Source organism: Sus scrofa, chromosome 1 (genome assembly GCF_000003025.6).
Source record: "Sus scrofa isolate TJ Tabasco breed Duroc chromosome 1, Sscrofa11.1, whole genome shotgun sequence".
NCBI lineage: Eukaryota > Metazoa > Chordata > Mammalia > Artiodactyla > Suidae > Sus > Sus scrofa.
This window is the reverse complement of record NC_010443.5, coordinates 96,588,259-96,614,755: the sequence shown is the minus strand read 5'-3', so window position 1 is coordinate 96,614,755 and position 26,497 is coordinate 96,588,259. Positions and strand designations below refer to the sequence as shown.

At 40.7% G+C, this 26,497-nt stretch overlaps 1 protein-coding gene across 4 annotated transcripts in view; it reads right to left on the bottom strand.

Annotated features, from left to right (window-relative positions):
- KATNAL2 (katanin catalytic subunit A1 like 2) overlaps nucleotides 1-26,497 on the bottom strand; it is a 109,333-nt gene that overhangs the window by 61,429 nt on the left and 21,407 nt on the right. For 3 of the 4 annotated variants that reach the window (XM_021092685.1, XM_021092692.1, XM_021092709.1), the window contains exon 2: nucleotides 3,115-3,185. In XM_021092685.1, coding sequence (XP_020948344.1) covers nucleotides 3,115-3,185 — 71 coding nt within the window. Of the gene's footprint in view, nucleotides 1-3,114; nucleotides 3,186-8,149; nucleotides 8,301-26,497 lie in introns of those variants that run through there. The other variant, XM_021092700.1, reaches the window with a different exon arrangement.

The following is a 26,497-nucleotide window of genomic DNA, read 5'->3' as shown; positions in this document are numbered from 1 at the left end:
TAAGTCACAGCTGTGGCTTAGATTCAATCCCTGGCCTGGGAACTTACATATGCCATGGGTGTAGCCATGAATTTTTTTTTTTTAAAGTATGATGTTAAGGTATGATGAGAAAGGCTACATCTCTTTTTTTTTTTTTTTTTTTTGTCTTTTTAGGGATGAACCTGAGGCATATGGAGATCCCCAGGCTAGGGATGGAATTGGAGCTGTAGCTGCTGGCCTATACCACAGCCAGAGCAACTCAGGATCTGAGCTGCATCTGTGACCTACACCACAGCCCACAGCAATGCTGGATTCTGAACCCACTGAGTGAGGCCAGGGATCAAACCTGCATCCTCAGATTCTGCTGAGCCATGATGAGAACTCCGCCCACCTCTTGTAATTGAAGGTCTTATGTGGTCAGTCCAGGGCAAAATTAATCAGACTACTCAATAACAAAGTTTGTTCGAAAGAGCCATGTTGTAATCCATCACCAAAATGCACACATCTGAAATTTTGACCAAAAAAATTCAAATCCTTCAATGGGACTTAGATAACAAAAGAATGTTTAAATACAGTTCCAGAGATTTCATTTTCTGGCTTTAAAAATCCATCATTAAAAAAAAAACAAAAAAAAACTGGAGTTCCCATTGTGGCTCATCAGAAACAAATCTGACTAGTAACCACAAGGTTGCAGGTTCAATCCCTGGCCTTTCTCAGTGAGTTAAGGATATGGCGTTGCTGTGAGCTGTGGTATAGGTTGCAGATGTGGACTGGATCTGGCATTGCTGTGGCTGTGGCACAGGCCAGCAGCTGTAGCTCCAATTAGACCCCTAGCCTGGGAGCCTCTCTCTATATGCTGTGGGTGCAGCCCTAAAAAGCAAAAAATTATTTAAGAAAACTAAAAAAATATGTCCTGTACACATTTTAATATTCCTGAGGTAATCCTCAAACAATCAAATCTTCCACACCGGAGCAGAGGAATCAGACACTAAAAGAATTTTGAGGTAAGACAGGCCTGAAAAGTGTCTCCACCACTTAGAGTCAGGAGGCTTCCAGCAAGTTCCTAGGTTCCTCTAAGCCTCAATTTTTCTCAATATAAAATGAGGACCCCAATACTACTTCCCTTAGGGCCGCACCTGTAACATATGGAAGTTCCCAGGCTAGGGGTCAAATCGGAGCTGTAGCTGCCGGCCTACACCACAGCCATAGCAATGCAGAATGGCCATCCTCCTCAAGAAGGCAAGAGATTTATTTAAAACAGCTGTTGCTGGCACAGTTTAGAGAAACCACGATCAACTCTCACTTCTGCTCAGTTGCCTCCTACCCTTTTTAGCTCTTTCCTTCCAACCTCAGTACCAGAGTTATTAAGACTCTGAAATTTGATTTTAATAACAGTAGCTCTCCTATTTCACTGATAGCCACTATGTTTATCAGAGGAAAAGATGTTCATTCAACCTTTCGGAAAAAATAACAGCTGGTTGGTTCTTCGTGCTTTAAGGAAGGGGTCTCTGTCTTAGCGTTAAGTGACATCTGGGACTGTTCTGCTCACTGAAGGATGTTTGGCAGCAGCCTAGCTTCTCCCCACTAGATGCCAGTGTGCCACCCAAAAGGTGCACACACATCACCAACTGTCCTCTGAGGATTCTCCAGGTTGAGAACCACTTCTTTAACCCAAAGCTTTTAAGCTCTAACCCTGAAACCTGAATATTTTTTTTCTGGCTGAAAATTGAAAAGAAAATAGCCTTCAGACACCGTGTGGTCTCTCTTCCTCTCCAACCAACAGCCTGCACTGTAAATGCTCACACTTTTTTCCAGGAGGGGGGCCACGCCCACAGCATGTGGAAGTTCCGGGGCCAGGAACGCAACCCATGCCACAGCAGCAACATTGGCCAGATCCTTAACTCACTGAGCCACCAAGGAAGTCCAATTTTTAAATGCAATAGGTAGCCAAACTCCAGTGTTTCCAGATTTCATCTTCCTGCCAGTTACAGAATGGACATTGCCTGGGAAAGAAAGTTGAGTATTGGTCGTCCAGCTAAATGCAATACCTTTATTTGGAGGGAAGGAAAACTGAGGAATAAGAACATTATCTTTGTGTACACTAGCCAGCAGCAGGTCCCCAGAAACCTTGAAAAGTCCGTGCTATCTTCAGACCTAAATGGGAAGGGCCCATGAACTGGGTAGCTTTGCTAAAAAATTTTTTAATGCGCAATGTGAAAAATATCTAGGTAAATGAGACAATAGATGTGTGTCTAGGTTGCTGGGGGTAGGGTGGGGGCACGGATAGGTAAAGCACCAAATTTTCAGGGCAGGGGAGATATTCTGTATGATACTATGGAGGGGGATCTATGACATTATGCCTTTATCAAAACTCGTATGAGTGTAGAGTTCCCATCATGGCTCAGTGGTAATGAACCCGACTAGGATCCATGAGGACTCAGGTTCAATCCCTGGCCATGCTCTGTTGGTTAGGGATCTGGCATTGCCATAAACCACAGTGAAGATTATAGACTCGGCTGCGGGTATAGTCCCCCCCCAAAAAAAAAACCCCAAACTCATAGGACTGTATAAAATAAGAGTGAACCCTGATGTAAACTATGGACTTAAGCTAATAATAATAGATCAATATTAGCTCATCAATGGAAAAAAAATGCACTAAGATGTTAGTAATAGGGGAGACTGGGCGGGGTGGGAATTGCTGGTATATGGGAACTCTCTATACTTTCTGCTCAATTTTTCTGTAACTAAAAATCTGCTCTTAAAAATAAAGTTATTAAGAAAGCTCCTACTGTGGCTTAGCAGTAATGAGCCCAACTAGTACCCATGAGGATGTGGGTTCGATCCATGACCTCGCTCAGTGGCTTAAGGATCCAAGCATTTCCATGAGCTGTTGTGTAAGTCACAGACATGGCTTGGATCCCACACTGCTATGGCTGTGGTGTAGGCCAGCAGCTATAGCCAGGGAACCCCTAGCCAGGGAACTTCCATATGCCACACTTGCGGCCCTAAAAAGTAATAACATAACATAACATAACATAAATAAAGTAGTTATTGTTTTAAGAAGTGTGTATCTGGAAAAGCAGAGGTCAGAGAAAGAGAAGAATCATCTCTGCAAATATTTGTAATGTAACATACCCTTCTTGTGTTAAGTAATGCAAAATCAAAATAAGAAGATTTTTCCGTCGTGCTTCTGTCCTCATCTCACACTGTGAATAAAAAAGAAAACATAGATGGGATGACAATGAAATATACCACTCCTTTTATAGCAATAAACCCTTGAAGGTAAATGTAACCTGTCAAAAGCAAGAAGCAGAACTTAAAGGCTGGAAGGCAATTTGACATCTCTAAGGATATATAAAGTTGTTTTCCATTGTTATTTTCTTCTTAGAGCTGCCTTTTCAATTGTAAACCGAAGGTACAATGACTTCAGTTGGGATTGCACTTGACTAGTTAACTTCTTACTGCCAAGCTAATTGGCATTTTATTGCTTATCACTTCAAAGAAACAAAAATTCACATGTCTATTTGGAGATGAAGGAAGGTGATGATGAACTCATGAGCCAGAATCAAGCTCTGACATCACAGGTACTTACCTGCATCTACATTTTAATTCACCCCGAGGCCTACCCAGACCCTGCACAAATAAGATGTGTTCCAATAAACCATTCAGGGGACCACACAGCCAAGCACTCAGAATATCCACTGAGTAGTAGAGGCCCTAAAGGGGACATTCCTGCATAATAATGTCCCTATTCAAACTGGATGAATTTGTACATTTTTTTTTCCTCTTTTTAGGGCCGCACCTGCAACATACGGAAGTTCCCAGGCTAGGGGTCCAATAGGAGCTGCAGCTGCTGGCCTACACCACAGCCACTGCAATGGCAGATCCAAGCCATATCTGCAACACATGCCACAGGTCAAGGCAACACCAGATCCTTAACCAACTGAGCAAGGCCAGGAATCATGCATTTTCATGGATACTAGTCAGGTTCTTAACCCACTGAGCCACAGCAGGAACTCTGAATTTGTACTTTTATAAATAGTATTCATGTGCTACATTACATTACCCAGTATCTCAAATTCCCCTGAAATGTATTTATAAAATTCTTACTTTCAATAATACTTCCCTTACTTGAAGATAACTTACCTTTATCTAAGAACAAAGGTAAGAACTGGATAAAAACACAAAAGGCCTCAGAGGGGCCCCAATTATGTCATAAAAATCTATGCACAAACATTCTGATGACACATATTAAAACTTTTTAGGCATTCATCCAAGCTTTCTAAAAAATAATGTAATAAAATTAAAACATGCATACAGTTACTTAAATATCAAATAGTATTAGGGTTCCTGCTGTGGTGTAGCAATTTAAGATCTGATGTTGTCTCTGTGCTGATTTGGGTTTGATCCCTGGCCTGGTGCAGTGGGTTAAGGGTCTGTAGCAGAAGTTGCAGCTGGGGCTTGGATTTGATCCCTGGCCCAAGAACTTCCATATGCTGTGGTGGTGGCCACCAAAATAAGAAAAAACCAAATAGTACTGTACTTTTTTTTCTTTTTAAGTTGCTTTTTCATTGTGAAGAAATATACATAAATTTTACTATTTTAACCTTTGGGGGGGGGTGCTGCACCTGAGGCATATAGAAGTTCCAGAGTTAGGAGTCAAATTGGAGCTACAGCTGCTGGCCTACACCACAACCACAGCAGCGCCAGATCAGAGCTACATCTGCAAGCTATGCTGCAGCTTGTGGCAATGCTGGATCCTTAACCCACTGTGCGAGACTAGGGATCAAACCCAAATCCTCATGGACACTACGTCGGGTTCTTAACCTGCTGAGCCACCACGGGAACTCCCCATTTTAAACATTTTTTTTTAAGTGTTCACTTTAATGGCATTAAGTACATTCAAATTAGACAACCATCACTACTATGCATCTTAAGAACTTCTTTGTCTTCTTCAATTGAAACTCTGTATTCATTGAACAATAACTCCCCAGCCCCATCCACCTAAATTTCTGAAAACCACCATTCTACTTCCTTGGTCTCAGTGAATTTGCCTATTCTAGCTTTCTCATATAGGGGGAGTCACACAGCATGTGTCCTTTTGTGATTGGCTTATTTCACTTGTCATGTCACTAAGGTTCATCCATGTTGCAGGGTATATCAAAATCTACTTCCCTTTTAAGGCTGAATGATATAGTACTATAGATTTTTATGGAAAAAGCAATAATCTTCCACTCCACTGTCCTACCCCCGACTCACTCCTGAGAGGCAACAACCTTAATTTAGGTGTTTCTTCTATTTACCTCCATGTTTTTAAACACATCACTGTTTCATAATATATGCATATTAGACATTAAACTATTCACTTCTCATTAAGGTAGATAAGAACTAAGCTGCCTTACAGATTTCTCACCCTCTATATTCATAGCATCCATCCTTCCATTCATAGCAGTTTGCAGTGAGTACATTATTATCATCAGGTAAATAGTGTTCACTGCAGAGCCAAAAATACTGTACTTACTTTACCATTTCTGTACAAGGTTATTTTCCTTGGAATGAATAATTGCCTCATTTTAAAAATTTGGTGAAATAGGCTATATACCTATTACTAATTTTCAAACACCAGCATGCCTCTAAAGGCCCCTCACATCACTTTCCACACCACCAAATACATCACAGCATGTGCTAGTTACACTTCTCCCACCCAAGGCTTCCCGGAAGCCACCACCCTCCCTCTCCACCTAGGTTGCTGACTCTCAGGCCTGCTATGGGTGCTCATCCATGGTTTACCCTTTGAAACCCTGCATTCGATCCCTTAGAAATGGAGTCTGCTTGGTTTGGTAGCATCCATTCTCTAAAGTAAAGGTGCATGGAGGTAGTCATGGTTGAGAATTTGCATGCCAGAAAGTGTCTTTATTTCACTTAAAAATTTGATAGTTTGAAAAGGCATAACATTCTTATTCCTGATCCTTCATAGGTAAAGGATCTTTTTTTTTCCAGGAAGATTTTAGAGCCTTATTTTTAATTCTGGTGTTCTGAAATTACATAACTTCCTTGCTCCCAGCCTCTTTCCATTCATTGTGCTGGACATTCTCATGCTTCTATTCTAAAAGAAAATGTCTTTTATTGTTTTTTATACGTTACTCTATATTTTCTCTAGAATGTACAATTCTCTTATGATTCAAAGTCAATTATGTTCAATATTTGCTATTTATGTAGGCAGGTAAAGCACTAAATTTTTTTAAAAGATATCCATCCAAAATGATTCAAATAAAGTTTTATTTTGTTTTTTCTTTTTCAGCCACACCTGCAGCATATGGAAGTTCCCAGGCCAAGGATCAAATCTAAGCCACAGCTGTGACCTACTCAACAGCTGCGGCAACACCATATTCTTAACCCACTATACCACAGTGGAAACTCCAAAGTTTTGTTGTTTGGGGTGATAAATCTTTACTCAGGTTGACAGAAAATAACAGAAAATGAAACATCTTGTCTTTTAAGGAGCTTGTGGAGGAAGCATAGTAAATGCTACTTTTTCAACCAAAATTTATTTTATTTCCTGCCATTGAAAAGGCAGTTATTGCTTTTTTAAAAAAAATTAATTTGCGTTTTATTTATGACACAGCTCGTAGGTTTTTTACTGTTGCTAAATGTTTTGCTTTGAATTCAAGCTAAAATAAAATTAAGGTAAATCCAGTGTTCTCAGAAGTCCAAGAGAAAAGGAGATTAAAGAAAAATTTTAATCCTTGAAGTAATCAAATATATAACAGAAAAAAGTAGTTACTTAGGCTAGGAAAAAACATTTATAAATAATATCTGATAGAGAACTATTATTAAAAATATACAAAGAGTTCTGAAAATTCAACAATTAAAAAAATCCAATTAAAAATGGGCAAAAGAGATAAAGACACTTCACAAAAGAAGATATACAGATGAAAAATAAATAAAAGATTCTCAACATCATACATCATCAGGGAATAGCAAATTAAAACAAGACAGCACTGCACACCTATTAGAACAGTAAAAACCCAAACACTAACCACATCACCTGCTGGTGAAGACATAGAGCAATGGGAGCTCCCCCCATTCATTGCTGGTAGGAATGCAAAATGATATGGACTCTTTGGAAGACAGTTTGATGATTTCACACAAAATTAAACATACTGTTATGATCCAGCATATGATCCAGCATCATGCTCCTTGGTATTGACTCCAAAGAGTTGAAAGCTTACACACAAACTTGCACACTGAAGATGCTGATGCAGCTTTTTCACAATAGCCAAAAGCAACCAAAAATACATTTCAGCAGGTGAATGGATAAATGAAGTGTGATACATCTACACACTGGAATATTAATCAGCACTAAAAAAAACCCCAATAAACCATCAAGCCATGAAAAGACATGCAGGAAACTTAGATGCACATTACTAAGTGAAAGAAGGCAATCTGAAAGGTTACAATGGAAGAAATTTTCACCTATGGAAGTATGGGGAAGTAATTCTAGCTTATTGGTTATTTGGCTTGAACTAGAATAGCCTGTTCTGTAGCCAATCAAACATAAATTATACATCTGCTTTAACCATTAAAGAAAAGGATGTACGTATATATGTATGTATGTATTTTCTTTTTAGGGCTGCACCTGCGGCATATGGAGGTTCCCAGGCTAGGGGGTGAATCAGAGCTGTAGCTGCTGGCCTACACCACAGCCACAGCAACATGGGATCTGAGCCCACGTCTGCAACCTACACCATAGCTCATGGCAACTCGGATCCCTAACCCACTGAGAAAGGCCAGGGATTGAACCTGTGTCCTCATGGATGCTAGTCAGGTTTGTTAATCACTGAGACATGACAGGAACTCTAAGAAAAGGATGCATTTAAAAACAAAATGGAGAGAGAGGACAAGATGGCGGAGGAGTAGGAAGACACGCTCGCCCTCTCCCACAAACACAACAAAAAAAGCACATCTGCAGAATAAATGACTCGCACAGAACAGCAACCAATCGCTGGCAGAGGAACCTAAACTCCAATAACGGCAAGAAATTCGTGACATTATTGGGCAGAACAGGAGAAAAGAGGAGAGTGAGAGAAGGTGAATCCGAGCGGGACGGGGGCTCCCGAAAGGGAACTGCGGAGGAGAAAGGGATCCCGCACCCTGGAAAGTCACCTACCGGGCGAAAGATCAAACAAACCGGAGGAATCTCCAGATGCAGAGAGGAGTGTGGCAGTGAGTTGGAGTGCGGAGGGGCCGATCAAGAACCCAACGGACCATCTGAACTACGGGCACAGTCACCAAAAGTTGAGACGCCTGGGTGGGGGCTGGGCACGAGTCCTCGCCTCCGAAGGTTAGTCCCCGGGAAAGGGCCGGGGGACGCCTGGGTGGGGGCTGGGCTCCGAGACCTCGCCGCCGAAGGTTAGTCCCCGAGAGGGGGCCGGGGGACGCCGGGTGGGGGCTGGGCACCGAGACCTCGGCTCCAGAGATTAGTCCCCGGGCTAGGGGGGCGGGGCAGAGCGGAAACTGCTTGGGAGGTCTAGAAACCAGTTGACGGGGCAGAGACTGCCTGGGAGACTAGAAAACAAAGCTGTCGCAGAGGAAGGGAGCAATACTCCAGGGGTGGGGAAGGGGAAAGCCACATCAGAGGGAACCTGGGAGAAGAGCCTGGTCTGCGCCCGTGCTGGGGAGGGGAGAGAAGAAGGGGTGGGTCCCCATAGAATACCCCCCACGCCACAGCAAGCTTACAGGCCCACTAGCTAGCTGAAAACTCTGCTTCCCAGTGCATCCCCTCCCCCCACCGCCGCCACGCCCTACGCTCTCAGGGACCTGGGGCTGCCTGCCATCCAGGAGGGCTGGCCTCAACAATTGCCTGAAGCCTACCACCGCAGGGGCTGTCCCTGCACAGGCCTGCTTGCCCTTTGGAGGGGCTACACTTCCGCAGAGCAGCACCAAACAGCACCAGCCCCCGAGAAAAGGCCTGCAGCCTAGAAAAGCTAGAACAAGCTTAGCCAGGCTGTGAATAGATCGGCCTAATTCTCGGACGGTTTTTCTGAGTCGGGTTGCCCCGGGGAGGAGCCTCTTCGGTTTCCAATGGCCCTGCTACCCGCCCAAGCCCGCAGGGGATGCTCTAGTGGACCAGCTGCATAGGACTGCCAGCTCCAGGCAGGACCCCCTGCAGCCCAGAAAAGCTGCAACAAGCTCAGCCAGACTGTGAAAAGATCCGCCTACATTCTCAGGCTGTCCTTCTGAGTTGGGCTGCCCTAGGGAAGAGCCTCTCAGGTTCTCAGTGCCCCAGATAGCTGCTCCAGCCGCCAGGGGGTGATGCACCCCTAAAGAGCAGCTGCCCAACACCGCCAACCCCCTGCAAGAACCCCACAGCCTAAAAACACCAGAGCAAGCTCTGCATGACCAAGTGAAATCTGCTACCATCGCGGTGTGGACCTCTCAGTCCTGTCTGCCCTCAGGAAGTCCTCCTTTGCTTCAAAGAAACACTGTTAGCCCCATCAACACTCCAGAAAAGCCACACTGCCTCAAAAAAGATTGACCAACAACGCCAGCCCTCAGGAAACATTCCACGGCAGTGACAAGGCAAACACTGCCCGATCACGGAGAGCACAACTCCCTCAGGAGAAAGAAAACAACAAGCAAGATGAAGAAGCTGAGAAACCACCCCCAGTCAAACCAACAGGAGAACTCACCTAAAACAGTCAACAATGAAACAGATCTCGGCAGTCTGACAGACCTGGAGTTCAAAAGAGAAATAGTGAAAATACTGAAGGAATTAAGAGAAGATATGAACAGTAATGCAGATACCCTCAGAAAGGAACTAGAAAATATAAGGAGGAGCCAAGAAAAACTAGAACATTCATTTGCAGAGATGCAAACTGAACTAGGGGCAGTAAAAACCAGAATGAATAATGCAGAAGAACGAATCAGTGATATGGAAGATAGAATAATGGAAATCACTCAATCTGGTCAACAGACAGAAAACCGAATCAAAAAACTGGAAAGCAATATAAGAGACCTATGGGATAATATAAAGCGGGCCAATCTACGCATAATAGGAATTCCAGAAGGAGTAGAAAAAGATGAGGGAATGGAAAATAATTTGAAGAAATTATTGCTGGAAACTTCCCAAATCTAAAGGATACTGGATTCAAGATACAAGAAGCACAGAGGGCCCCAAACAAACTGAACCCAAACAGACCTACACCAAGACACATCATAATAAAAATGGCAAAAGTTAGTGATAAAGAGAGGATCCTAAAGGCAGCAAGAGAAAAACAGAATGTTACCTACAAGGGAACCCCCATAAGAATATCAGCTGATTTCTCTACAGAAACACTACAGGCCAGGAGGGAATGGCAAGAGATATTTAAAGTGCTCAAAGGAAAAAATATGCAACCTAGAATACTCTATCCAGCAAGAATATCATTTAAAATAGAAGGGGAAATAAAACTTTTTCCCAACAAACAAAAACTTAAAGAATACAGCAACACAAACCCCAGGTTAAAGGAAATATTGAAAGGGCTTCTCTAAACCAAAAAGAAAGGAAGGAAAGGCAAGAAAAAAGAAAAGAAAAAAAAAAAAAAGAAGAAGAAGAAGAGGAAGAACTAGGACTGAGGAAACTGCAATCAGAGAGAAGTCACTCAAATAAGCCAGCATACAGATTTAATCATGAACATACTTCAAACAAAATAAAATTAAAAAGAAAAAAATAAAAGAGTCATTAAAACCATAAAATGTGGGCAAGGGATGTCAGGAGGTAAATAACCGTTTTTGTTTATATGTATGTCTCTCTTCTTAATTTTAATATACTAATGAAGTGTTTGAACTTACAGGACCATCAGGCTAAAACACACATTTATGGGAAGGGGTTAGCATACTTAAAAAACAGGGCAATCACAAGCCAAAACCAAATATTGCATTTGCAAAAAATGAAAAAAAAAAACCACTCAAGCAGATAATAACAGGAGACCATCCAACCAAAAAAAAAAAAAACAATGGAGAACCATAGAATCAACTGGAACACGAGGTTCAAATGGCAATAAATAATCATCTATCAATTATCACCTTAAATGTCAATGGACTGAATGCCCCAATCAAAAGACACAAGGTGGCTGAGTGGATAAAAAGGCAAAAACCTTCAATATGCTGCCTACAAGAAACTCACCTTAGGACAAAAGATACATATAGATTGAAAGTGAAAGGGTGGGGAAAAATATTTCACACCAATAGACATGACAGAAAAGCAGGAGTCGCAACACTCATATCAGACAAAATAGACTTTAAAACAAAAGGCATAAAGAAAGACAAAGAAGGACACTATTTAATGATTAAGGGATCCATCCAAGGAGAGGATGTTACTATCGTCAACATATATGCCCCAAATACAGGAGCACCCAGATATATACAACAAATATTAACAGACATAAAGGGAGATATTGATGAGAATACAATCATAGTAGGAGACCTAAATACCCCCCTCACATCAATGGACAGATCCTCTAGACAGAAAACCAATAAAGCAACAGAGATCCTAAAGGAAACAATAGAAAAGTTAGACTTAATTGATATCTTCAGGACACTACATCCAAAAAAAGCAGAATACACATTCTTCTCAAATGCTCATGGAACATTCTCAAGAATCGACCACATATTGGGACACAAAGCGAATCTCAATAAATTTAGGAGCATAGAAATTATCTCAAGTATCTTCTCTGACCACAATGCCATGAAATTAGAAATCAACCACGGGAAAAGCAAAGAGAAAAAACCTACTACATGGAGACTAAACAACATGCTACTAAAAAACCAATGGGTCAATGAGGAAATCAAGAAGGAAATGAAAAACTACCTTGAAACAAATGATAATGAAGACACAACCTCTCAAAATCTATGGGATGCTGCGAAAGCAGTGCTCAGAGGGAAATTTATAGCAATCCAGGCCTTTCTCAAAAAAGAAGAAAGATCCCAAATGGACAACTTAACCCTCCACCTAAATGAATTAGAAAAAGAACAAAAAAGTCCTAAAGTCAGCAGAAGGAAGGAAATTATAAAGATCAAAGAAGAAATCAATAAAATAGAGACTCAAAAAACAATAGAGAAAATTAATAAAACCAAGAGCTGGTTCTTTGAAAAGGTAAACAAAATTGACAAACCCCTGGCCAGACTCACTAAAAAGAGGAGAGAAAGAACCCAAATAACCAAAATTATAAACGAAAAAGGAGAAATCACAACGGATACAGCAGAAATACAAAAAACCATAAGAGAATACTATGAACAACTGTATGGCAACAAGTTTGACAATCTGGAAGAAATGGACAATTTTCTAGAATCTTACAGCTTGCCAAAACTGAATCAAGTAGAAACAGACCAACTGAACGGACCGATCACTAGAAATGAAATTGAAGAGGTCATAAAATCACTCCCTACAAATAAAAGTCCAGGACCAGATGGCTTCACAGGTGAATTTTATCAAACATATAAAGAGGAATTGGTGCCCATCCTCCTTAAACTCTTTCAAAAGGTTGAAGAAGAAGGAATACTCCCAAAGACATTCTATGAGGCCACCATCACCCTCATTCCAAAACCAGACAGAGATACCACCAAAAAAGAAAACTATCGGCCAATATCATTGATGAATATAGATGCAAAAATTCTCAACAAAATCTTAGCCAACCGAATCTAACAACATATCAAAAAAATTATACACCATGACCAGGTTGGGTTCATCCCAGGTTCACAAGGATGGTTCAACATACGCAAATCAATCAGCATCATACACCACATTAACAAAAAAAAGGTCAAAAATCATATGATCATCTCAATAGACGCAGAAAAAGCATTTGACAAAGTTCAACATCCATTCATGATCAAGACCCTCGCCAAAGTGGGTATAGAGGGAACATTCCTGAATATAATCAAAGCCATTTATGATAAACCCACAGCAAATATAATCCTCAATGGGGAAAAACTGAAAGCCTTCTCACTCAAATCTGGAACAAGACAGGGATGCCCACTCTCACCACTGCTCTTCAACATCGTTTTGGAAGTCCTAGCCACAGCAATTAGACAAACAAAAGAAATCAAAGGCATCCATATAGGAAGAGAAGAGATCAAACTGTCACTGTATGCAGATGATATGATACTATACCTAGAAAACCCTAAGGACTCAACCCCAAAACTCCTTGAACTGATTAATAAATTCAGCAAAGTGGCAGGATATAAGATTAACATTCAGAAGTCAGTTGCATTTCTGTATACCAGCAATGAAACACTAGAAAAGGAATACAAAAAAATGATACCTTTTAAAATTGTACCACACAAAATCAAATACCTCGGAATACACCTGACCAAAGAGGTAAAGGACCTATATGCCGAGAACTATAAAACCTTAATCAAAGAAATCAAAGAAGATGTAAAGAAATGGAAAGATATTCCATGTTCCTGGATTGGAAAAATCAATATTGTGAAAATGGCCATCCTACCCAAAGCAATCTACAGATGCAAGGCAATCCCTATCAAATTACCCATGACATTTTTCACAGAACTAGAACAAACAATCCAAACATTTATATGGAACCACAAAAGACCCAGAATCGCCAAAGCAATCCTGAGAAACAAAAACCAAGCAGGAGGCATAACTCTCCCAGACTTCAAGAAATACTACAAAGCCACAGTCATCAAAACAGTGTGGTACTGGTATCAAAACAGACAGACAGACCAATGGAACAGAATAGAGAATCCAGAAATAAACCCTGACACCTATGGTCAATTAATCTTTGACAAGGGAGGCAAGAACATAAAATGGGAAAAGGAAAGTCTATTCAGCAAGCATTGCTGGGAAACCTGGACAGCTGCATGCAAAGCAATGACACTAGAACACACCCTCACACCATTCACAAAAATAAACTCCAAATGGCTGAAAGACTTAAATATACGACAGGACACCATCAAACTCCTAGAAGAAAACATAGGCAAAACACTCTCTGACATCAACATCATGAATATTTTCTCAGGTCAGTCTCCCAAAGCAATAGAAATTAGAGCAAAAATAAACCCATGGGACCTCATCAAACTGAAAAGCTTTTGCACAGCAAAGGAAACCCAAAAGAAAACAAAAGGACAACTTACAGAATGGGAGAAAATAGTTTCAAATGATGCAACTGACAAGGGCTTAATCTCTAGAATATACAAGCAACTTATACAACTCAACAGCAAAAAAACCAATCAACCAATGGAAAAATGGGCAAAAGACCTGAATAGACATTTCTCCAAGGAAGATATACAGATGGCCAACAAACACATGAAAAAATGCTCAACATCGCTGATTATAAGAGAAATGCAAATCAAAACTACCATGAGATACCACCTCACACCAGTCAGAATGGCCATCATTAATAAATCCACAAATAACAAGTGCTGGAGGGGCTGTGGAGAAAAGGGAACCCTCCTGCACTGCTGGTGGGAATGTAAACTGGTACAGCCACTATGGAGAACAGTCTGGAGATACCTCAGAAATCTATACATAGAACTTCCATATGACCCTGCAATCCCACTCTTGGGCATCTATCCGGACAAAGCTCTACTTAAAAGAGACACATGCACCCGCATGTTCATTGCAGCACTAGTCACAATAGCCAGGACATGGAAACAAGCCCAATGTCCATCGACAGATGATTGGATTCGGAAGATTTGGTATGTATACACAATGGAATACTACTCAGCCATAAAAAAGGATGACATAATGCCATTTGCAGCAACATGGATGGAACTAGAGACTCTCATACTGAGTGAAATGAGCCAGAAAGACAAAGACAAATACCATATGATATCACTTATAACTGGAATCTAATATCCAGCACAAATGAACATCTCCTCAGAAAAGAAAATCATGGACTTGGAGAAGAGACTTGTGGTTGCCTGATGGGAGGGGGAGGGAGTGGGAGGGATCGGGAGCTTGGGCTTATCAGACACAACCTAGAATAGATTTATAAGGAGATCCTGCTGAATAGCATTGAGAACTATGTCTAGATACTCATGTCGCAACAGAAGAAAGGGTGGGGGAAAAAACTGTAACTGCAATGTATACATCTAAGGATGACCTGACCCCCTTGCTGTACAGTGGGAAAATTAAAAAAAAAAAAAATTCAATAGGCACAAAAAAAAAAAAAAATGGAGTAAGTGCAGTTTCAGGCACCCAAAATGGAGCCTGGTAACCACTGTGTGTGGTTTCAGACACATTCCTGCATCACCAGAACTTGAATTTCTAAATTGTATCAGACTCAAGGATACCACCAACCATTATCAGAAAAATATGTGGCAGTAGCTACAACCATTTTGGACCCTAACCAACCCTTACTTAGTAAGTACCCTTACCTCTTGCCAGCTCCAACTATAATTCTTAATAAGTAACTGATGTAACCTTGCAGTTTTTGCTTTATAAGCCTCCCCTATTTTGTAGTCCTGCAGAACACAATTCAAATGCCATTTTTTTCTTTTGGTCTTTTTAGTGCTGCCCCTACAGTACATGGAGGTTCCCAGGCTACGGGTTGAATAAGAGTTGCAGCTGCCAGCCTATGTCACAGCCACAATAATGTCAGATCTGAGCCGCATCTGAACTACACCATAGCTCATAGCAATGCCAGATCCTTTAACCCGCTGAGTAGGACCAGGGATTGAACCCACGCCCTCAGATACTAGGCAGGTTGGTTACCACTGAGCCACAAGGGGTACTCCCAAATACTTTTTGAATCTGTGTTTCCTGGGCTATAGTCCTCAGTTTGGCTCATATACAACTCTTTTCTATTCCTATTATAGAGTGTTTATTGATTATTTATACCAACAGTTTTGTGCTATATGATTGAAAAAGGCAAAACTATGAAGAGAGTGAAAAGATGAGTGGTGGCCAGAGTTTGGGGGACAGGGAGGGAGGCAGAACAGAGAGAATTTCGGAGCAGTAAAATTATTCTATATGATACTATAATAGTGGCTATGTGTCATCATACATGTATCAAAATCCATAATATGCATCAACAGTGAACTCTGATGTAATCTATGGATGTTGAGTGGTAAAGTCGTGTCAATATAGATTCATCTGATGAAGGATACTGATAATGGGGAAGCTTGTATATGTGTGAGGCAGGGGGTATATGGGAATTCTCTATACTTTCCACTCAATTTTGCTATGAACCCCAAGTTAAATGTCTATTTTTTAAGTATTAAATGATTTTTAAACAAATATATCAGACCTAATATATTTAAATGGAGTCACCCTTCAAAGTAGTCATGACCTTACCAGGTTATGCTTTTATTTCACTGTTCAAAACATTTCAGCATCTCCTCTTTTAAAACTGTCTTCAAGGTGGATTAATGACCCAGTCTTCCCCTGGCCCATGTGCACAAAAGTAATACGTGGCCCTGTGGAAAACTGGGACAATGCATAAAGGTACAAGGAAAAAAATTAAGTATTTCAGTCCCATTCTTTCCATCTTCTTACAAAATAGGCTTTTTGTGTGTTTTGATAAGCTGTGTTTTTCCCTTAAAAATACTTTGTAAATATTTTTCCAAGTTATTAAGTAAAACATGAGTATTAACAACTGCAGAGAATGTGCCATAACCTAATCACCCCTCAGCTGTTGGAGAGTTCCATTATTTGAAGTTGTGTCTTATCAAGAACACACTTTATTCGCAGTTTTGACTGTTTCTAAAATCCAAAGTGGCCCCCCAAGGACAGATCTGATAACATTAGGAAGGCTTTAAAAAAGTTAAACAGGCCATTCTTAAAAAATGACCCTGGGGGAGTTTCTATTGTGGCTCTGTAGTAATGAACCTGAGTACGATCCATGAGGATGTGGGTCAGATCCCTGGCCTTGCTCAGTGGGTTAAGGATCCAGCATTGCCCTGAGTTGCGGTGTAGATTGCCGACTTGGCTCAGATCCCGTGTTGCTATGGCTGTAGCATAGGCTGGCAGTTGCAGCTCTAATTTGACCTGTAGCCTGGGAACTTCCACATGCTGAGGGTGTGGCCCTAAAAAGACAAAAGCAAATGAAATGACCCTGGGTCCATTTCTCCCTCTGTCCTTGAAGAAACCCCTTTAGTGGATGAGTTAAAAAGCCAGCAAGCAACTTACCAAGACAAAGAATCAAGAAGGCAATTATAGTGATCTTTTTTGCTGTTTTAGTCTTTTCTTTTCTTTCTTTTTTTTTTTTTTTTTTTTTTTTGCCTTTTTAGGGCTGCATCTGCAGCATATGGAGGTTCCCAGACTAGGGGTTGAATCAGACCTATATCCACAGGCCTGAGTCACAGCCACAGCAACTCAGTATCCAAGCTGTGTCTGTGACCAATACCACAGCTCATGACAACGCTGGATCCTTAACCCACTGATAGAGGCCAGGGATCAAAACCGCATCCTCATGGATGCTAGTCAGATTCGTTTCTGCTGAGCCATGACGGGAACTCCTTCTTTGCTATGTTTTAATTTGTTATTATGAAATGTATAATTCATATAGAAAAGTGTATAAAATATCCATTAATTTTTAATAATAATAACAAGAAGCATCATCCTGGTTAAGCACCAGAGCACCTACAATGTCTTAGAAACTCCCCTGCCTGTTCCTTTCAAGTCAGGATGGAAGTTTCCCCTCTTTGCACAAGAGGTAACTTCCATCCTGACCTTTTTTTTTCTTTTTTTTAGCTGCACCCACAGCACACAGAAGTTCCCAAGCCAGGGACCTGAGCCACAGCAGTGACAAAACCAGATCCTTAAACCACTAAGTCACCAAGGAACTCCCATCCTGACTTTTATGCTCATAGACATCCTTAAAAAACATATTACGTTCCCTTTGTAGCACGGTGGAAATGAATCCAACTAGTATCCATGAGGATGAGGGTTCAATCCCTGGCCTTGCTCAGTGGGTTAAGCATCCAGCATTGCCATAGGCTGTGGTGTAGGTTGCAGATGTGGGTCAGATTTGGCATTGCTGTGGCTGTGATATAGGCTGGCAGCTGTAGCTCTGATTCGGCCTGAGAACCTCCATATGCCACAGGTACGGCCCAAAAATGCAAAAACAAACAAACAAGAAACACATATTGTTTAGTTTTCACATTTTTGAACTTTATATGAATGGACTATAAATTAATTTGGGGGGATTACTTTTGTTTCACAGTATGCAATCCCCCCCTAAATTCATATCAAATAAGAGCTTAGTTATGATCCAGCTATTCCATAATATCCTGACTTCAATTATCTGCTTCCACTGTTTTCCAGTCTGTGGGCATAATTTCACAGTGTCTTACAGAGTTGCTCTCTAAGCTCTCTCAAGGTAACTCTTCTCTTTCCCAGAAAATGGAAGTATAGTTAGAGATTCCTTTAAGTCGCCCAAAGTACCTGGCAAGGTGTCGAGTGCTCAGCACAGACTGCTATTTCTTGACAGGTTCACTAGATAATTGCGTTTTTCAAACCACAGGTCATGAAATCACCTAAATGGGCTATGAACAACATAGTTCAATGCAACTGAACTGGCACAGGATGCATAACAGGTAAAAAGATTTAGTATTGCTCTGTGAAACTGCTCTGGAGCTTGCATATATGTGCACTGGATCCCAGTCTAAGATGTCTTACAGTTGGTCACAGTAAAAAAAAAATTTGAAAGCCACTATACAAAATGACACTATCCTATTAAGATGTCCAGGACTGGCAATTTTTCCTCATCTGTCTGAAGACATTGACACAGACAACTCTTGGTGAAGACTCTTGGTGAGGACTGAAGCCTTTCTAATTTACCAAAACTGACGTTGGTAGGCTCCCGCTTTTTGTGGTAAATTGATTTGCCTTGCCTATAGTGCCATCTAGTGTATGAGAAAGGGAAGCACCTCATGAAATTTAGGTAGTTCCAAACTATTTACATGATTAAGATGACAATCATCATAAAATTCATTCATATTACATTCAGAATGGATATGCAATGAGGTCCTACTGTACAGCACAGGGAACTATATCCAATAACTTGTGATAGAACATGATTGAAGGTAATAGGAGAAAAAGAATGTATATATGTATAACTGGGGATAAAACATGATAGAATATGAGAAAAAGAATATATATATATATATATATATATATATATATGACTGGGTTACTGCTATAGAGCAGAAATTGACTCAACACTGTACATCAATAATACCCTAATAAAAAATAAAAAAATTCAGTTCTGGATTTTCCATTGTGGCACAGCAGAAACAAATCCAACTAGTGTCCATGAAGACTCGGGTTTGATCCCTGGCCTCGCTCAGTGGGTTGGAGATCTGGCATTACTGTGGCTGTGGCACAGGCCGGCAACTGCAGCTCTGATTTGACCCCTAGCCTGGGAACCTCCATATGCTGTGGGGTGCAGCCCTAAAAAAAGGCAAAAAAAAAAAAATTCAGTTCAAATAAAGTTGGCAAAATAAAAATAAAACTGCATACTAAACAAGCAGTATTAATATTGATGGGATATATTTCTCAATGTTCATATTCTCAAACTCATGATTCAGGGTTTGGAGTTCCCGTCGTGGCGCAGTGGTTAATGAATCCGACTAGGAACCATGAGGTTGCAGGTTCGATCCCTGCCCTTGCTCAGTGGGTTAACGATCCGGCATTGCCATGAGCTGTGGTGTAGGTTGCAGACGCGGCTCGGATCCTGCGTTGCTGTGCCTCTGGCGTAGGCCGGTGGCTACAGCTCCGATTCAACCCCTAGCCTGGGAACCTCCATATGCCGCGGGAGCGGCCCAAGAAATAGCAACAACAACAACAAAAACAAAAGACAAAAAAAAAAAAAAAAAAAAAAAAAAGATTCAGGGTTTGATAGAGAAACTCTGTCTCTGACTCCCAGGCCAGTGCTTCTCCCTCCATCGACTCCTTTCCTGCTGAAGCCCTCTTCATCAATGTCCACTCCCATCCCCATAAGTCACATTAGACCAGAAATAAGCTTTATTTCCCGAAATCTGTGTGCCAAATCTGCCAAAATCAAACTGTGGTTACCAGTCTTTCTTAGCTGCCCTCACATAGCAACAAATGGTATCTCTTACAATTCATTAAGCTTAATTTCTTACAATTTTACTGACCATTTCAAAGCAACTGGCTAGACCTCCATTAGTTACCCTGCTATACCAAGAGTAGTATCCCTAAAGGAGATGATGTCTTTAATTTCTGAAAAGTCACAGTCCTACTGTGATGAAGCCAATCCATCTCATTTTTACATACAGGTCATTGAGAATAAAAGAGGTTGAATTAAAGAGCCATGAATGTATATATGTATAGGTATGACTGAATCATTTTGCTGTAACCTGACACTAACACAACACTGTAAATCAACTAAACACCAATATAAAATAAAAATTAAATTTAAAAATTTTTTAAAAGAGCCATGATACAACCAATATGGAAAATAGTTTGGAGGGTCCTCAGAAAACTAAATATAGGAACTACCATATAATCCAGCAATCCCACTCCTGGGCATATATCTGGCCAAAACTATAATTCAAAAAGATGCATGCATGACTATGTTCACTGCAGCACTATTCATGATAGCCAGGACATGAAAACAACCTAAATGTCCATCAACAGATGCATGGATAAAAAAGATGTTGTACATATGTATAATGGAGTATTCCTCAGAATAATGCCATATGCAGCAACATGATTGGACCTAAAGATTATCATGCTAAGTGAAATAAGTCAGAAAAAACAAATACCATATGATATCACTTATATGTGGAATCTAAAACATGGCACAAATGAACCTATGTACAAAACAGAAACAGACTCACAGATATACAGATCAGACTTGCGGTTCCCAAGCAGGGAGGGGAGTGGGAAGGACTGGGAGTTTGGGGTCAGTAGATACAAACTATTATATTTAGAATGGATAAGCAGAGTTCCCATTGTGGCGCAGTAGAAACGAACTTGACTAGGAACCATGAGGTTGCAGGGTTCGATCCCTGGCCTCAGTCAGTGGGTTAAGGATCTGGCATTGCTGTGAGCTGTGACATAGGCCAGCATCTGCAGCTCCCATTCAACCCCTAGCCTGGGAATTTCCATATGCCACAGGTGCAGACCTAAGAGACATTAAAAAAAAACAAAAAAGGAATGTATATATATATATGTGTGTGTGTGTGTATTGTATATATGTATAACTGGGTCACTCTGCTGTACAGCAGAAATTGGCACAACATTGTAAATCAACTATAATTTAGTTAAAAATATAAAAAAAAAAGAAAAAGAAAAGGAAGCACAGAAGCATGGGGGGAAAGAGCCATGAAAGACATGAACATTCCCAAAGGGTCTGCACTGGACACTCACCAGGGCCATTTTTACCTGGACACTGTTTTGCAAACTGTGGGGTACTCTGCCAGCGTTGGGGTCAGTGATTGGTGGGTACTCAACAGCTTTTAGTTGCTTTGTTCATGTAGTTCACAGCTCCTTCATCCTTTACTCTGGGAGCATGTGCTTTTTCCTAATCTAAACATATGCTGATGCAAATGTTCTCTTGTGACCAAGATGCTGCGAAAATGGCCAGGAGTGTCTTGCTTCTGCTCCTCAGTATGACAGCCCCTGCACTGGGCTTGGCTGATAGCCCTGAATTTCTTAAAATTTCTGGCAGAGCCAGAAAACTTTTAGTATCTTTATAGATTTATACAACTATCACCATGATAATTTTAAAACCTCTCTCTTAAACCCAGAAAGACTCTGCACCCCTTAACTGTCATCTTCCTGCCCTTGAAAGCCATTGAATTGTCCACTTTAAATGGGTGAGTTGCATGGTATGTGAATTTTATCTCAATAAAGCTGTTTCAAAATGCAGAAAAACAAGAAGTAGTAGGAGGGAAAAGGCTAAAATGAATATAAATAATTTGAGTAATTTTTTGGTCCTGATATATAAAATAAATGATATAGGAGTTCCCTTCGTGGCTCAGCGGTTAATGGACCTGACTAGGATCTATGAGGATGCGGATTCTATCCCTGGCCTTGCTCAGTGGGTTAAGGATCTGGCATTGCCATGAGTTGTGGTGTAAGTTGTTGATATGGCTCGGATCCCGTGTCACTGTGGCTGTGGCTGTAGCTCCAATTAGACTCCTAGCCTGGGAGCTTCCATATGTCACGGTGCAGCTCTTAAAATAAATAATAAGTAAATAAATAAATGATATGACTTGAAATAGAAATGATTTCATGAAATATTTTGAAGTTATTCAAAAGGTAAACATGAGGGTGCTGCTTGTCACCCACACTGTTGTGAAGGCCTGCTCACCACCCTGGTACCACTCTGGTGGCAGAGCCTGGTTACATCTTGGGATGTGGCAAGGATGCTTTCTTACTTGCTCAGATGAATCGGCTATAACAAGCCTGCCAAGTCAATGTGGCTACAGGGCAGACTTACCGGACAGAAAAGAAAACACAAAATCATCTAGGCGGATATTCCCTTTACACTTTTTCTTTTTTGCTTTCACAACTTGCAGTGCACAGAAAAGGTGAAGAAACCACCTTAAGCATTGTTAACCTTTCTTCAGTTCATTTGGACAAAAATAAGCTTCTTTCAATAAGAATCTCAAATGTTTATAAAGGCAGAAATTTTAAAAAATGTTATCCAGATAATACCCGGAGTTGGCAAGGTGTAAAAGAATATATACTCAAGATACTCAGATGGAAATATAAACTAGTACAACTCTTTTACAGAGCAAAATGAAAAATGCATATGCCTGCTGACCCTGCAATTTCACACCTAACAATTTGAGCGAGATGATCAATATACTATATTACAGAAACAATTCATGTGTGCAAAATAACACAGGATGTTTAACACAGCATTACGTGTATTCCCCCAAAATCAGAAATACTCTAAAATGTCCATTAGTGGTTAAATAAATCATGCCACAGCCTTACTATGGAATACTATGGCCCAGTAAAAAGAATGAGATGGATCTATATATAGTAGATACTATGCTACTATAAGACATTGTGTTTTCTTTCCACCCACTAACCACCCACTCCCAAATATTGTGTCACTCAGGGAAAGAAAGTTTGAACTAAAGGTAATGTTTAAATGTAACAGAGAAAAACTCTGATTGGTACAAAAAGTTTGAAAAGTTTCTATCATTCTATCCATGATTGTTAATTTCTCCTGTAATAGTTCTGAAAGAGGTTTATGAAAATATCAACATATATATGCATCAACTCTTTTTTTGTTTCTTTAGGGCCGCACTGGCAGCATATGGAAGTTCCAAGTCTAGGGTCGAATTGGAGCTGCAGCTGCCGGTCTACACCACAGCCATAGCAACATGAGATCTGAACCGCCTCTGCAACCTACACCATAGCTCACGGCAATGCCAGATCCCAGACCCACGGAGAGAGGCCAGGGATTGAACCTACATCCTCATGGATACTAGTTGGATTCGTTTCTGCTATGCCAAAAAAGGAACTCCCTGCACCAACTCTTTTAAATTTGCACAAACTGGAATCATTTTGTATACACTGTTGGGCATTTGCTTTCCCCCAACCCCCACTTAATAGTATGTCTTCAACATCTTTCTGTGTGAGCCAATGCAGATCTGCCTAATTCTAAGATATATGTAATGTGATCATAGAAATACACATCCACACTCTTTCACTCAGAGAAAAGAAAGGAATAAAAACCTAAATAGGTAGTTACCTCTGGGTAGAGGAATGGGATGGGGGACAGCAGTTCAATTTTTATCCATAGACTTCTGAATTGCTTAATACTTTGGCAAGAAGCAAGGACACACATCGGCTTAGGTTCAGGTGTTCACAGATGAAGAAATTTCTGGGTTAAGGAATTCCATCATCACCTTGGCAAGTGAACCACGCTGACATCAGGGTTCTCTGCCCACCCCCACCAGTAGGTATCGGGATGAGGTGGGAAGTGTCCTGACACTGATGCTGGCCTCCAGTGTTCCACTTACTAGGAGAGGATGATCCAAAGTCACCCAAAGGCACTTCCTCCTCCACACTGCACTTCCCACTCCCTGCCCACTGCCCTCATTTCCCTCCCTTCACGTGCATATACACTACGGCAGAGAAACCCAGGAGTCTTATTGTCTACTACCCATTGGTAGAGCCTTGGGTTTCACACCTGCCCTCACAGAACTTGAGCTGAAGGATTTGTTAGAATCATCTCCCTCCAATTCCTTTTAGACTCTCTGGAGAGTCACTTAAACAGTGAACCAGTGACCAAGAGAACTCATGATAATCAGGATGAAAAGGAAGGCAAAGCTACAATTCTTAGGATGGAGGGACTTCCACAGCCTGAGCTGATCTGAGCAATATGGACCATATTCTTCAAAAGACAATAAACAATCTATCAGAGGGGTTTGTGCAGGGTTTTTATTATATTCCTGGGAAATGGTTGCTGTCCTAACTCCAATCAAGAGTATTTCTAAGGTTTTCTGGCTGGAATCACATAGTTGGGCAAATAGTCCTGATCTCTACAGGAAATGATGGGGATCAAAGGACAGACACTCTTTGGTTCAGTGACTTAGAATTGTTTGGTAATGCGGTTGCTTCAGAAATGGCCTTCTGACTGTGCAGGTTATGAAACAGTTTATACTGGGGGTGCCCAGGCCTTGAAATAATAATCCTACTTTTTCTTTGAAGCAAGCAAGAATAGAAAAGAGAGATAAGAAAACTGTCTCCAAATACCTAGTGTTAAATATTTAAGATGTGCAGTTACTTGAAACACAGAGGTGGCCTTATAAATTTGTTCATTAAAAGCATAAAGTTTGCCAGGTCTATCACCCCTTTCTACTCATGGCATTCAAATTAGCCTAGAAAATTGTCTTGTGAATTAAAAGACTAAGAATGGGCCACCACCAATGGTCAATTTAAAATGTAAAAGATGGTGTGTCCCTGAAATGGACACAATTAGATGCTCAATTAATTTCTGTCTACCAAGGAAAGGAGGCCAGAAGTGAGCATCTAACCGAGGTGTCTCATTTGTCTCTGCTTCAATAATCTGGCTGTTTTCTACTTCCTTCATTTCCTTTGTGGGCTATTGCGCAACAAAAGTGCCTCCATTATCAGACTGAAAATTGAATCCTATGATACTGTAGCCTGAGGAAAAGGAAGCATTGAATATCATTCCTAGCTTAGACCCAAAAGATATTTCAGAAATGTTACTGTATATACACCACTAGCAGCATTAGTGCTTTTAATTTCTTTTTTACGGGTGCAATGGAGATTAATTTGCATGAGCTCGTTTCAATTTCTGTAATAAGATCCAAGTTTTGCATTAAGCTTTCCATCTCAAAAACAAACAGTTAAAAAGGACACATTTCTTCTTTCAAATGTTTTTATTATAGGTCTATTTTACAGTCTCTGCATCTAATATTCACTTAAAAGCTTTAACATGTATACTCATAGGTTCTAATTTGTTTTTTGTTTGCTTCCTGATTACCTCCTGTTTCTACCAGGAAACTTCCCAAGTTCCAAATGCTGCACAACTTGATAAGCAAAAGGAATGTCTACAGAGCCAGGAAAGGCACTGATTCTATTTAATACAAAGTCAGAACAGGTCAACTATGCTCAGGAACAGTATTCCATGAAGGCAGGCATTTGTTGTTAATCTTGATTATAGATTAACTATAATTTATGGTCATAGAATTTGGGATTTCAGGCCTACTGAAACACAGGGGATTTTCCCTACCATGCCATTATGATGAAACATGAAACTAGATTATGGAATTATAATATTTGTATTATTTTCAAAAGCTTATGCTCACACAGGCTACTTTCTAGTTGCAACACAGTTGCATGGAGAGATCACGGTAAGGTGTGATCAGTCTCCTAATGTGCACAATGAAGTTCTCAGTATCCCCTATGAGGCAAATTAAAGGTTTAACTTAAACCCATCAATCCTTTAGAACCAACTTCCAGTTCACCAGAGAGAGAACAGCAGATGAAATCTCAAGGAAGCAATCGGACAAATCTAGAAGAGGATGTTCTACAGAACTACCGACATGGTTTCTTGAACGAGTCAGTGTCATTTGAAAATAAAAATAGGAGTTCCCGTTGTGGCTCCAACTAGGAACCATGAGGTTGCACTATCAATCCCTGGCCTTGCTCAATAGGTTAAGGATCTGGTGTTGCCGTGAGCTGCGGTGTAGGTTGCAGACACGGCTCAGATCTGGCATTGCTGTGGCTGTGGCTGTGGCAGGCAGCTACAGCTCCAATTGGACCCCTAGCCTGGGAACCTCCATATGCCACAGGTGCGGCCCTAGAAGAGATAAAAAGACAAAAATAAATAAATAAATGAATAAAAATAAATAAAATAGGAAAGAATGGTCAAGATGGTGGAGTAGGAAGACCCTGAGCTCACCTCCCAATGGCACACCAAAATTACAACTATTTACAGAGCAACTACTGATGAAAAAGACTGAAGACTAGCAGAAAAAGTCTTCTACAACTGAAGATATAAAGAAGGAACCACAACAAGACAGGTAGGAGGGGTGGAGATGCCGGTCAAGACTATGT